The sequence below is a fragment of the Scleropages formosus genome, chromosome 10 (assembly GCF_900964775.1).
Source record: "Scleropages formosus chromosome 10, fSclFor1.1, whole genome shotgun sequence".
Classification (NCBI taxonomy): domain Eukaryota; kingdom Metazoa; phylum Chordata; class Actinopteri; order Osteoglossiformes; family Osteoglossidae; genus Scleropages; species Scleropages formosus.
The window spans coordinates 17,503,462-17,517,561 of NC_041815.1; the positions used below are offsets into that span (position 1 = coordinate 17,503,462).

General features: G+C 48.0%; 1 protein-coding gene across 5 annotated transcripts in view; it reads left to right on the forward strand.

Annotated features, from left to right (window-relative positions):
• Positions 1 to 14,100, forward strand: part of cadm1b (cell adhesion molecule 1b) — a 145,966-nt gene that overhangs the window by 101,742 nt on the left and 30,124 nt on the right. For 4 of the 5 annotated variants that reach the window (XM_018742901.2, XM_018742903.2, XM_018742904.2 and 1 more), the window contains exons 2-3: positions 5,388 to 5,408; positions 11,514 to 11,660. In XM_018742901.2, the coding sequence (XP_018598417.1) occupies positions 5,388 to 5,408; positions 11,514 to 11,660 (168 nt within the window). The remainder of the gene's footprint in view (positions 1 to 5,387; positions 5,409 to 11,513; positions 11,661 to 14,100) is intronic. The other variant, XM_018742902.2, reaches the window with a different exon arrangement.

The window sequence follows — 14,100 nt, forward strand, 5'->3', positions numbered from 1 at the left end:
GCCTGCCGGTCCCGCCACGCTAATCGTATTCCTCCCTTTTCATGCCTCAGTGGCATGTTTTCCCAAGCTCAAACATGTTCTTTCACCACAGTATGCCGCGCAAAAGCTAGAACAATGCTCCCTGAAATGGAATAAATGACAGAAGATGAAAAGTCCGGGGTCTCCTGATAATCCGCATTTGAAAGTCCAAGATGCACGTGCAGGTGGGCCCACACTTTCACAAAGGAGCAGTTGGGAATGACCTATTCAGGACAAACGACCCCGCTGTGTATTGAGTAGGAGCCGTGTCGTCCTCTTTGTCGCCGTGACAAGGGCACAAAAAAGAGCTTTCAGAAATTATCTCTGGTGGCTGCGAAGACTGTTTTAAAAGGAAATTAGGTTTTCTCCCTGCATGGTGGGAGGAGGCAGATGCGGTCGTAGTGCGATACAGACTGACGTGCTTCGGAGGATGAGGTTTGGTACACGCCGTATTGGATTTATATACGTTACTCTGTTGCCAAAAATGACCTTTGGGAGTCCACGGGCATTATGTTAGGTTTAATCTTCAAGGTGTGCTGGCTGGATCCCACTGCCCCTGGTATCGGGATCAGGTTTTAGATTGAATGGCAGGATGTAGCGGAGCTGTTTCCATGGACCGCACGCAAGAGCGTTCCTCTGGTTTGCCTGCGCTCAGCGCTGGGTAGATACCCATCCAACTACGAAGGGATTACAGCCAAATCCTTTTGTTGTCATTTTTCCCCCTCTTTCTATTAGCTGCGTCTGTTGCTGGCATCAGCAGCGCAACCAGGTGCCGCGTTACAAACCGCCGGATGACAACCGTCCCGTCCGTCCCATCCTCATTCGAAGCCCCAGGGAGGCGGATCCGTTTAAGGAGCCCACGGGCATACAGTGGGAATGGATCTGTGATCTTTTTCATATCTTCATGCTTTTTTGTGTTAGTCGTGCGGTCTCTTTGAAAGTGGACAAAGCAGCTGGAAGCGCTTTCGATTTTTTCTCATTGAGTCGAACGCGCTCGTTATTTCACATCTCGAAGTGTGCAGGACACTTATAGAACACACAATCTGTGCATACTGAACACATTAACATTAATTCATAGTTTACGCATTAAATTGTACAATAACAAAGAGTAAAGCAGGTGTCTCTGAGCAGATTTGCTAGTTCAGTCGTCTTTAACCTGTTGCCCAGTTGAAATAGATGCTATACGAGGGGAATCACTTTAGGGTCCTTTTGAAGACTAAAGTTTTAATGAAGCCAATGAAAATGCTTAGGTTAATGATGTTAAGTAAACCTGTTAATCATCACACTGGATTTGATTCTGCTGATATACATTTAGCTAATTTAGTGATTAACTAATGCAGACTAAATGAATTAGGTTGTGTGAAGTCCACGGTCTGTTTAACATATCAAAGATAATGTTTTAAAACTGGAACTTAATTGTATTGTGCTCACAGGAAAGCACCAGTGCCAGTAATTCACATTCCCTGGAGTTGATTTATTTCTCCCAGTTTGTGTGTGTGTGTGTGTGTGTGTGTGTGTGTGTGTGTGTGTGTGTGTGTGTGTGTGTGTGTTTTTTTTTGGTGCATTCCTGAAGGAAAATTCTTAAGAGTACCTGAAATCTCTCTGGGTACTAGCTCTCACCCAGGATGCACGCTGTTGCCCAGGCAACAAGCTGTCAGTTCTGAGTACTGGCTGTCAGGCTGAGTACTTACTCAGAGAGACTCTTGCTATCCGGCACCTTTACCAGGGTACGGGCAGTCAGGGCGGAGGTTTTCGTGCAGGGTATGGACCGTCATTTAGGTTACGGTTTGCGCTCAAAGGTACGGGCTTTCGACCAGGTCACAGCACCCAGGCCACAGGCTGTCGCCAAGGCAACGGGCTGTCACCCGGACGACAGACAAGGAAGGCATCCAGCGTTGCTCCAGTGGTGTGTGTTTTTCCTGCCACTGTGTTTACTGCAATACAAACAGAGGGCATCCACTGTTTGGCTGGTTATCCCACTGTACAGCAAGGCAGGTCTGCAGTTCGCTGTCCCGCTTGTCTCCGCTTGTGTGTTCTCCCCAGATTTAATTACACGCTCTCTGGTCACTGATAAACACTGAAGCTGGAGAGGAAAGAGAGGGCGAGAGGGAGGGGGAAGCGCAGCCTTCCTCCTGTCATGTATTTATATTATAAAACCCTGTGTAGGGGGCCGTCTCTGAGCTGGCTCCCCGCTGTAGGACAGTCTGCAGCGGCCGCCCGAACGGTGGGATCAGGCACAGCTTTCCCGGAGCACAGATAATGCGGCCAGACGCGGCGAGGTCCTCGCCCCAGTCGGCCGAGCTGACGCTGCAGAAATGGCTTCTGGGAGAGCGGGAGGGGTCCGCCCACATGACTCCGATTGGTCGCCTTTCCAGCCCCCCGCGTGTTGTGCTTTCGCTGCCAGCGAAACGCGCTGCGGTGCGGTACGCCTGATTAAGGCCTCCGTGCCGGCCTCTCTCTGTGGGGGAATTATTCTAACATGACTGGACGCGAGGCAGATGGGCCTCACACTATTTTTATGCTCTGGAATTTTTGCCGGCTTTTTTCGGCCTTTCCCCGCGTCTAGCGTACGTTTTGCACGTAGCGGCGCACGTCTGCCGCCTCTGTACGCAGCAGTTCTGGCGGTGTCTTCCTTCAGAACATAGTAGGGTCCCCTGACAGCAAATGTTTGCAGTCCGCACCCCACTTCTGACTTTATTGTGCAGATAGACGCCTCCGAGAGGGGGCCGCAAAACTATTGAGCTGTCGGGAAGCTGTCAGGCTCAAAGAGCATGTCTTGTTAGACTGGAATGTGTGCCTTTTCCGAACGGGGCCACGGCAAGTTATGGATAAATCTCCGTCTCTTGCTCTGCGTCTCTCTCTCTCTCTCTCCCCCTCTCTCTCAGGGAGGGATTATCCTTCTGTCGGGCAGGGAGAATGTCGGGTTGGGATTTACGCCATGTAACTTGGGACTGCGTGTAAAAGGAAATAACACAATGCTCTCGCACACTCATCCCCGTGTTCAAGTACATGTCCGGAGTTGTTTTCGCCTCCTAATATTATATTCTTTATGATCTCTGCCGTGGGCGGCATAGTGGTTATAGCTGCCACCTTTGGACTCCCAGTAGCAAAGTATCTCACTTCCTGCCCTTGATCAAGGAACTCGCTCTGAAAGAGCTCCAGTGTATACAACTCTGCTGTGTAAATGTGTAAATCGCTGCAAACTGCTTTGCGGAAAAGCACGAAATGCTAAACGTAGGTCTTTTCCTCTGTTCTGCGAACACATTTTTTCTGGAAGAGTTGCAGCAAAGTGTACATACGTACCGCCGACGTCATACAAACGGATGGACTAACTTGTTCTTTTCTTGTTGTTTTTCGGAGCGGAAAGGTTAAATGTTTTGACGTCTCGCTGGTTGAAGGGTTCCAGCTCGTGTACGGCAGCGCGCGTTCTGCCAAATACCCAGACTTTCCCATTAAACTCCTTTAAGGTAACTTTGGAATCCGGGTTGCGAACCTTTTAATGAAATGAAAACATAACGGGTCGCGGGCAGGTTTGCGCTCCTTTTTGCTGCCGCTTGACTCGTGAGCCGAATGTGGAAACGCGGCGCGCTTTCAGGAACGGAGGAAGAAAGGAAGGGGATTGTATGCTCCCAGCTGTGCGCAGACATTCAGCACTTGAAAGCGACAAAGTTGTCTGTCCTAGTCGGTCGCCTCCGTGCGGCAGCCTGTAATCGCTGGCCCCTTTGCACTTCGCACCTCGCTTTTCAAGTGAATAATCTCCACACAACATATGTGCCTTCATATCCATAAAGGTTTATTACTTTTGAGCTGTTACCTTTAACCCTGTACACTTCTGTGATTTGCACCTCGTTGCCTCGTGCCATTTCCTTGTATTCTGGTCAAATTAGGCCAGCGATACATTGAGTGCATCGATTCTCCTGTGCGCTGTTGAGATTAAAGGATGAAATTCCCAACGAGTTATGGATCCCACGTCAAAGTGGAGTGCGGCCAAGCCGCCCGTTGGCTGCTGCCCTCCACCTTATTACACAAAATCAACCATTATTTCCCTAACTAGACCTGCTGTTAATTCACATGCTAGAATGCTCCAAGAATGCTCTTTGAAAGGGCTGCAGCGGCAAACCGGTGCAGAAAGCGTGGAGGAGGCTGGCAAGACTAAAGCAGCGGCCTCTTTTCTCTCCTTCTGATGAGACCCCAGGAGAGGGAAGCCTCCTCTTGCCTCGTGGAGGTGTCGGCTGCTCTCCTAGTTAACTAAGGAGACGAGGAGAGTTTCCTTGGCAGAGCTGATGTGATTTCCACATGGTTCCCTTCACATGTCCAGCATGTGGACGTTAGGAGTTAGATACTATACGGTAATGGCGTGTGGATATTGGTAAATTGTGTCAGGCTTGGTCTGGGAAGAAGTTTCTGGTCCTTTACCCTGAGTAAAACAGTTTTCTTACCTTTGTATGACAAGTTCACAGGTTCGAATGCCACCTCTAGCCGCAGTACCCTGAGCAAGGTACTTACCCTAAATTGAGCCAGTAAAAATTGAACAGCTGTATAAATCGGTTAGTACTTGCAGGTTGCTTAACGCTGTAAGTCGCATTGGAGGGAAGCATCAGCTAAATGAGAAAAGAACACTAACACTAACCCTAACCAGATGTAATTGGAGATCACACCACAGTTTAACATCAATAACCAATTCAAGGTGTCAAACCATCCCGTCTGCTGGGATCATGCAGGAACCTCCCGGTCCGCAGCGATGAACCGTCCTGTCTGCGGTGACCATGCAGGAGTCTCGCAGGTTACAGACATTAATCATTGTTTGCCTTTAGAGGAGATCTGCAGAGGCTAAGAAACACATTACAGGTCCTGCATCCCTAAGTGTCATCGGTGGAGATATACTGTGAACCTATGTGATCAGTGCAGCCTGCCTGTAAAAATTAGAGTAACTTTTGATTCTATTTGAATTTTGCGCATTACTGCTAACTGATTCGCATGTGCAGTGTTAGAACTTGTACGGAGGGGTTCAGAGTGGATCCGTCCTGCGCGATCACCTGCCTATCCCAGAGGCGACAGCCAGCTCCGCCAACTTCCCTCTACAACCAGCAGCAGTTTTCATTGATTTAATTGTGGATGGCATGAAAGCCGTCGACTTTCAGAAATGCTTTATGAACTTGTTAGACCTTTGAAAAATGTGGGGGTTTTTTTTGAAAGAGATTTATGTGCCGATGACAGAAAGGTTTGATACGGAATTCTCCTGTGCCCTGTCTGCAAAGCCAGCAAGGCCAGGCAATAAAGCACTTTCATAGGCTTACTTTGGATTGCAGGATGCCACTTACCTTTCTTTTCTCTCCCCCTCCCCCCTTTGTTTTCTTTTGGTGCCATAGGAGCAGCTCAGATCCTACCAGGTACAAAAAACCCTTTTACTTCTTCGTACGTCGTCACCTGTCATGCTTGTCATTCTCGTGCTTTCAACCATCGTGAAACACAATAATCACTTCTTACCCATGCCATCCAAAACACAACAGTTCAGAAAGTTTCCCAAAGCAGTGCGTAACACCATCCCACACTTGTAAAGTAACACACAACATAAAGTCACCTTCATGAATCAACTGCTTGGGCTTATGAACTTCGCCATAATTTCATTATTTAATAACTGTCTGTGTAAAAGGAGTGCGATTAACCAGTGGTTTGAGATGTCAGTCTTACAGGGTGACATTCAGACCCATGGAAACATGCATCAAGGAACCAGAATCCTGAGAATTCTGGCTTTTATCTGTGAAATATGGGCACTGGTTTGGCTGCTCGGTACACCATACCTCTGACAAAAGCCAGTCCAGAACCCGGAATCTCTTAACCATTTGTCTTCAGGTTGACTAACTGCTCCGTGACACGTCGGGATGTGTCTGGCTCAGGAAGTGACCGGGCGCATGGTGGCAGCGTCTGGACTTAGAGCTTTTATTCTTTCGTTTTCCAATACCAAGCAATATTGAGAAAAAAATTCCACGTCAGAACTCAAAGGTAAAGTGCAAAAGGCCTTTCAACTCTAAAATGAAGAAAAAAAAAAAGCACTTTTTCACATTTATACAAAACAGAACTTGAAAGGACAAATCAAACTCACAAAACTAAAATTAACTCCACCGAAAAAAAAAACCCCCAGGAACGTAACGTTGCCTTCCTGCCACAAAGGTGTCACTGCGGCGGTTTCAGTTGCGCATCTGCGTATGTTTCGGCTTCATGAGCCCTCACTAAGAAGCTGTCCCTCAGGGACATGGGGGGGTGTGGCTCAGGCTCCTACCTGCCACATGTCACACACCCGTCGCACCGTTCACACACCTTTCAGACGCCCTTCGTACACCCTTTCCGACATACTTTTCGCACCGTTCGCACACGTTCCACATGCCATTTCCCACACACTTCTCACACCTTTCGCACACCTTCCACCTACACATGAACATGAAGCTTATTTTGACGGGTGTTCTACACGCACTTTGAAAAGCGGCGACTGAGGGTCAGCGACTTGCCATTTCCATAGTTATAATTACTGCAGTTTCAACCGTGCTGCTCTGTGAAAAGGCCAAAGTGGAGGAGTCTTGCCTTTTCATGCGAGTAAATGTTCAAAATGAACGTTCGGAGGAAAAGAATTTTAAAAATTACTGACTCGCAAGGTTCCCGCACAGAACTCCTCGAAACAACAGAATTCCCCATTAAATAATTTCAAGCGAAACCATCGGCCCCGGCCACCTGAGAGCCTGCTCGTAAACGGAGGATTGGAGTGAGGCGGTGAGGGGGAGATGTTGCTGACACATTAGACGTAACGGCTACAGAAACTGCAAAGTTTGTAAGCTTGTGGAAGCTGTCCAGGGATTGTGGGAGCACAGGCAGCGTGGCAGACTGGCTACTGGCTTTCACCTCCGCAGCCTTGCATAGGTAAGACTCTGAAACGCTATCCAGAGTCACATTGCACAAATTTTTAGACACCTTTACTTCTAGAGACATTATTTCATTCATTGTGATTTTTTCCATCTATAAGTGTAGTACTTCACCTTATAGGTATGGTACATTCTATGCCTTGATATAGTAGAGTTGCTTTCTGTGGGCGCGGTGTGAGTTCAACAACCTGTAGGTAGAGTATCAGTTCATCCTTCTCTAGATTCAAGACAGGATCATCCTTCTCTGGGTACAGTGTGAGTTCAGTGCTCTGCAGACAGAGTGTCAGTTCATCCATCTGTAGGCATCGCATGAGTTTACCCTTTTGTGGGTATAGAGCCTGTGTTGGAGAAGCGTGCTCGGTGTTGCCACTTCTTAGAAATGCCAGGTGGATGTGGAACACGGTACCGCTGCTTTGCCGTCTACCAAGCTTTCTGTTCCCGCCGTAAAGCGGCTCTTCTCCTCTTTTTCCTGCCGTTGGTATGAAAGCGGCAGCATGTACCTCGTGCAGCCTTCTGTGTGGTGGGGCTTTGGGGTAAAACCTGCCGTTTTAGAACTACCCCTCTATAGAGGGGCTTGTGACAAAAACCTTTCCGTTTCAACTGGCACGATAAAGCACACAGGTTTCTCTATGTGCAGCTTCATTTATATCCTCATTTATTTCCAATATTTCTCTTTCAGCAGCAGTTTTTTCTTCTTTTTTTTTTTTTAACTCACAGGGGGAGTTTGCAGGTTCTCTAAAGGAGCCAAAGGACAAGCACAAAAGATAAATGTCATCTGCTGACTTTCTAGGCCACAAACTGAAACGAGGAGGATTGTCAGCTGGGGAAACACACAAAGTGGTGCGTAACCAAGAGCAACAGTGTTTAGTGGGATCACGACTAACAAAGCCGTGTTTTCCTTTGAGACCCACATCATGGTACCCGTGCAGGAAGGGTTCGCGTGCACTTTGCTTAGTGCTACTAAGAACTCATAACGTTTTGCAGCAAATGGAGTTGGTTTTTATTCCAAGCTACCACTCCTATCACTGCACAGACAGGTACTGCTTCCCAGCGGGAGTGTATCTGCTCCTGCTGCCTCAATGGCTGTGTTGACTTTGTAGCTAATGCTGATTTATGTGCTCGGAGCCCGCTGACCTTTTTTAGCTGAGAAATGTTCCGGAGACGATAGTGTCCTGTCCATAGCGCATTCCATGGCCCCGCTACCCATCTGTTGTGCTCTTGGTAACCATCCTGTAAAGTGCGTCTCTGACTTTTCCTACACCTGGGGAAGCCCGTGTCCCCGAGAAGCTCCTGTCGAACGCCTCTGATCAAACAAGGCATGGGAGACAGGGGTTCCTGGGTAATGTTGCTGCTGTCACTGGTTATGAGGATTTGTAGCAATTAAGCCCCCCCAATCATCACTCATTCTCTATTACTGCCCTTTCCTGAAAGATCTTTATGTACTTCCGAGGGCCTTTTGGTTGTACGTTATACGCATAAGCAGGTTAAAATGATATTTTCCTGTTTGCTTTAATGCAAACATCCCAGACTCATCTGTCAAAGGAAGGAAGAGGTTTAATATCCAAGGTCAGCAGGGCATTAAGATTGTGTTGCTATCACTCACTTCACTGCAGTGTGTTTGCATTTGTGTTTGTCTGTGTGTGAGGATGTGATAACATCTTCCCACCCTCAGTTTTTATGAGCAATTTAACCATATCAGTCTGTATAACAATAGTACTGTGTGTGTGTGTGTGTGTGTGTGTTCACATTAACGCCTGTAGCGTTTGTAGACATTTCATTTCAGTCAGCTAACGTACACCCTGCTAATACAGTTTCAGGACACGACAATGCTAAAGATGAACTTCCCTCGTACTGTAGGTTGTAAAGCACTGAAGGCTGAAGAAGCAGTAGAACATCTGCAGAGGTGCTCTGCTGAGCTGCGTTGAGAGGAATCTTGAAGCGCAAACTGTTTGCTAAATGTCACATGGCTGGATAGAGGTCGATTGCAGGGGATGTTCTCCGACGGGTCAGTGAATTTGCCGCTCACTCCAGCGCTCTTTCAAGAAACTAAATAGAAATTCTGGAGATGCTAACAAGATTTTGAGTCCTAGGGATGGCTGCGTCCTTTGAACTGCAATTTTAGTGCTGCGACACACACATTCTGGAATGTTCTGTAGCAGGGTTTGGCAGCGGTCTCGGTGTTGAGGTCTTGAGCAGATCAGCCAAAGACATGCTGAACTAGAGATTCATAATTCCTAACTGATCACAGCAACAGGTTGAATCCAGCTGCGACCAACCTGGCAGGTGACGCATTAAGACCGCAGTACTAACCTCCCTTTTCTGTATTATATCACAAGGTGCCATTGTGTTCCAACCATGTAAAACAAGTCCCGGTCTGTCTCGTGGGAGCTGAAAATTTGACCATTATTTTCAAAGGCTCTATTTACACAAGGATGAATTATTCGCACTTCTTGCTCAGATGCATTATTTAGAAGACATGTTATTTGACATACCTGCTGGGCTTCCAGCAGATCAGCTTGCGCCGTTCGCTTGTCCTACCGTGCGGAATACCGAGCAGCTGTTTGTCCTGCAGCCGAGAGCCAGCGCTCCACAGCGGGGCTCGCACCAGACCCCGGGTGGGCTCCACCCTGCTGGAAACCGGGCTCTGGACCCGACAGCCAGGGAAGGAACTCTGTCATGAAATTTCCTGACTAACCACAATATCTGCTGTTAATAGATGGACATCCAAAACTGTGATGGGGTTCCAGAAGACTGACACAACATGTGCTGTATCTTTGAAACCCGTAGACCAGAATGTTAACAAAAGTCACTTACGTTTAGTTGACACTTTTATCCAAAGCAGCTTACAATATTAAGGTTACACTTATTACAAGAGTGAAATGATTTACCCATTTATACAGCTGGGTGGTTTTACTGGAGCAGTTTAGGGTAAGTCCCTGCTCAAGGGAACTACAGTCAGAGATGTGGATCAAACCTACAACCGTTAGAGCCAAAGGCAACAGCTCTAACCACTACACTACACTACCAGCTGTCTCTTATTTCATTACCTATATGTCAAATAGAAGTGTTACACTTACTTGGTTAGCAGATGCTTTTCTCCAGAGAAACTGATTCATCCATTTTTAGAGCAGAGTCATTTTTACTGGAGTAAGGTAAAATAAATGCCTCGATCAGGGCCGTTTCAGCAGAAGGCAGGTTTCAAACCTACAGAGGCAGCAGCTTTAACCACTATGCTACCTGCTGCTGTTTTAGCAGTTACATCTGTTGAATATTGGGTAGATTTACTGTCAGGGGTATCTCAACGAGGGATCGCATAGCTAAAGTTCCGTGTAGGACTCATGAAAGCTGCTCTAATTGGTTTTGACAGCAGGGTGCCCTCTCGTGGCCGATTGGAGTGAAGAAATGGTTTTCCTCTCCTGTGATCAAAGATACAGCAGGCAGGAACAGAATCATTTTTACTATTCAGTGACCAGTAATTAAAGCAGTATGAATCCAACAGCTTTATCAGCAGATCGGCCATGGACTCTGTGGAAGTATTCTCACCCTAGTAAATGACTTAAAAAGACTATTTTTCTTTGTTTGCTCCTTTTATTTTAGTTGTGCATCGATTTTTCTACTGAGCTCGTAACCCCGGAAGGTCAGCATCCGGTCAAGTTTCTGCATTTATCTGGTCGAGTGTGAGCAAGAGAGTATGCGGTCATGGAGGTGTGGAATTCCAGCTGTGTGGCTGTGCCAGAAGGAGACCCATCGGTAGCTGCACCGCTTTTGAGTTTTTCGTGGTGAATGCTGATCCAGCAGAGCTTTTATTGTTCTTGCATCATGTTTAGGTGATTTCTGATCACACCCTCCCCCCCCCCCCCCCCCCACCGTTGTGTCCCGTTGGATTAGTCCTGTCCTGGTGCGGCCCCTCGTGTCACACACATTAGCCTTGCGCCCGTGACACCCTGCTTCCCATCGGGACTGAACTTCCTGTGGATACGACCATAGGGTATTTTCATCCACACTTGGTGTTCAATTGGAAGTACATTTCTACTGACACGTTTCCGTGTTTCTCCCTCCCGCCGTTACGCTCCCTCCCGTCGTCTGGCGCTGTGTGCTTGGCAGGCGTGCCGGAGAGCTGTCTGTCCTTATCTCGCCGGCCGCGGCCGCCGACACCAGCGGATCCTCCTGCTCTTTAGATGTCAGCGAGGTTGGGGGTGTCTGACAAGCCAGCCATGCGGACCTGCATTGATGTCCCGGGGTTGGCGCTGAGGGCCTGAGCGTCCCACTGGGGCAGGATCCAGAGCGTTTAAAAAAGCCTTCTCCTTTCACGTCCACCGCCCACTCCTGGGGGATCCTGGGTAAATTTAGAACAAGGTGCTATCTGTCTCAGCTTCTCTTCATCTGGAAAACAAGCAGCACCTAAGTGCATGAGCACCATTGTGGGATGGTGAAGATTTTTGTCGGACATAAATTAAATCCTGGGGAAGAACGTGTGTTATTCGGGGAGGGGGGCAGGGTTAGAGGAAACAGATGGAAAAAAGATGGTTACCCATAGTCCATCAAGCTGCGGGAGCACATGTCTTGCTGCTTTGTCCTCAGTGCAAGGGCAGAACCTGGTGACAGATGACATCTTCGTGGTGGAGGGTGAGATGGCCACCATCAGCTGCAGAGTGAGGAACAACGACGACTCTGTCATCCAGCTCCTGAACCCCAACCGGCAGACCATCTACTTCAGAGATGTGCGGCGTACGTATAGCCTACTTCCACAGCATGCTCACACGTGCTTCTCGGCGTTGTCCCAGGCTAGCTTTATGTCCAGTGAGGTGGGCGTAGCTGCATCTTGTCTATAAATCTGTTTCATTTGGCCTTTACGTTTCACGTGACGTGCGCGGCGTTCCGAAAGATGTCAATAAAAACACAAAAATAAAAATCTTTGTTGATGGCAGCAGCCCTTCCAGCAAACTTCTGTGCGAACTTCCTGAGTTATCCGTATTTTTGAGGGAATTCAAATATGTTTTTCGTCATGCCCCTAGCAACCAGTGGTCTGGCCTGAGCCGACCTGAACTAACCAGCACCTCCCTCATCTTTTAAGGGTTAGATTTAGCCGGCGAGGTTGCCTCACTGTGTTAAGAATCTAAAAATCTCAACAGCCAATATTTCTTTTATTTGCTTCCATATTCCAGGCTCATCATAGCGCACACATTTTTTTTTTTTTTGTGACATTATTAAAAAGAAAACAATCCTTGAGATGTTTGTTGTTCAGTGCTGAGTTGCGCTGTCATAGCGAGATGGCGGCAGACAGGCGAGACAAGCAGGACAGGAGCCTGTCGGACTGCCGCTCTGACAGGAGGCAGCCGGGAGCTGAGGGGTGTTCTCAGCTGTCTGTCTGTCGACTGCTCGTGTTTCCTCCCATTGCTGCCAATGCGAACAGAGCTGTATTTCTTACACAAGCCTCATAATAACGAGTTATGCTTTACTGCATCCTGGAAGAGCCGCTTCACCGCCGGCAGTGTCACCAACACCAACCAAGCGAAACAGTAGCATGTCACACTCAGAAACACCATAAGCATGAGCATTAACACTGCCAGCACCACCAGCAGTAACCCCACCAACGATAACACTGCCAGCACCACCATGATCAACCCAACCAGCGATAACACTGCCAGCATCGTCACAGTCAACAGCACCGAAGACAGCACTTCAGGCACCACCACGCTCAATACCAACACTAACACTGCCAACACAACTGCGGTCAACACCACCAGCACTAGCAATGGTAATGCCAACTTAACCAACCTTTCCAGTGCTAACGTTGCCAGTCTGCCAGTCCCACGATGACTGTCACCACAAACACAAAGCCAACATCAGGTGTTTCACAGACAAAGCGGTGAGCCAAAGTCCCTCTGAGTTTTGATATTCATCGAGCACAGAGGTTCCTGATTCCTAAGGTGTATGTGTGTGAAATGAGCTCTTATTCATGCTGCCCACATTTCTTCTGTTAAACCTGACATTATTGTTAGCGCTTCTCTAATGATTTAATTATCCTCTTTTTTTCCACCAGACTTTGGTCACAATAGATTACACACCGCATCATTTTCATTGGCCCCCTCCTTTGATTTTAATCCTTGTGCATTCTTCAATCAATGGATGGAATTAAATTGTTAGCTTTTAGCTGCCCTCTCCCGCATGACGGTGTCCCCTAGTTTGCATGCAGCACACTCTAATTAGTCCTGCGTTTATTTTATGTCGTGGAACGACCACGTATGCAGAGCGTGTGGCATCTCTGCCGTGGCTCCTTGCTGGAGGCCTCACCAGCACTAATGTTAACCCGTCGCTCTCCTCCTCCCACTGTTCCCTTGACTTCCCGAGCGCCCATCCCAGCTGTTCCCATTATTCCCATCTATCCCGTTCCTACTATTCCTCTTACTCTCCCCCTCGTGTTCCTGCTGTTCCAATTACTCTCCTCACTCCTATTCCTGCTGTTCCCGCTCGTTCTCGGCTCACGTTCCCGCTGTTCTTGTGACTCCCTCTGCTTGCGCTCGTGCTTGTCGCCCTAGGTTGCCACTGGCTTCCTCAAGTCCAAAAGCAGATGCCAGGAGTGTTAAAGTGCTGGATTTACAGAACGAAAAAGAACACAAACAAGAAACAAATCAAATCAAGCAAAACTGGTGAATAGATGGCTAATTTCACCTCGAGGCAGGTGTTAAGCGCTGCCTTTATGCCGAGTGCAGTGCATTAGGGAATGTTTAGGACGGGCTGATATAACTGGAAGGCAGAGGTTACAGAAGGAGGGGCAAGGAGGTATGGGCTATCACAAACAGCATCTTCCTCCACACACCATCTTCCTGTCAGCTGGCATCATACATCCTTCCTTTCTTGTCTAACATGAAAGAGAGTAAGCATCACTCAGCACTCAGGTAGAGAGCAAGCCACCTACCAGCAGGCCCCTTTTCAGTGGCTGAGTACCTTGGTATCTATAATGAACCCTAATGATCTAGGGTTATTTATCTATTTCTTTATGGTCTCTTTCCTTTGAACTGCGGCACACTTTGACTTACCGGTGGTGCTCTAAGAGCAGGAGCGCTGCGAGGGTGGACGTTACCTGGGCTACAACTGATCTCAGCAAACGTGCTGGGGAGGTGGGCTCAGGTGGCACCCGCGTGCACCGTGATACATCTACGACTCG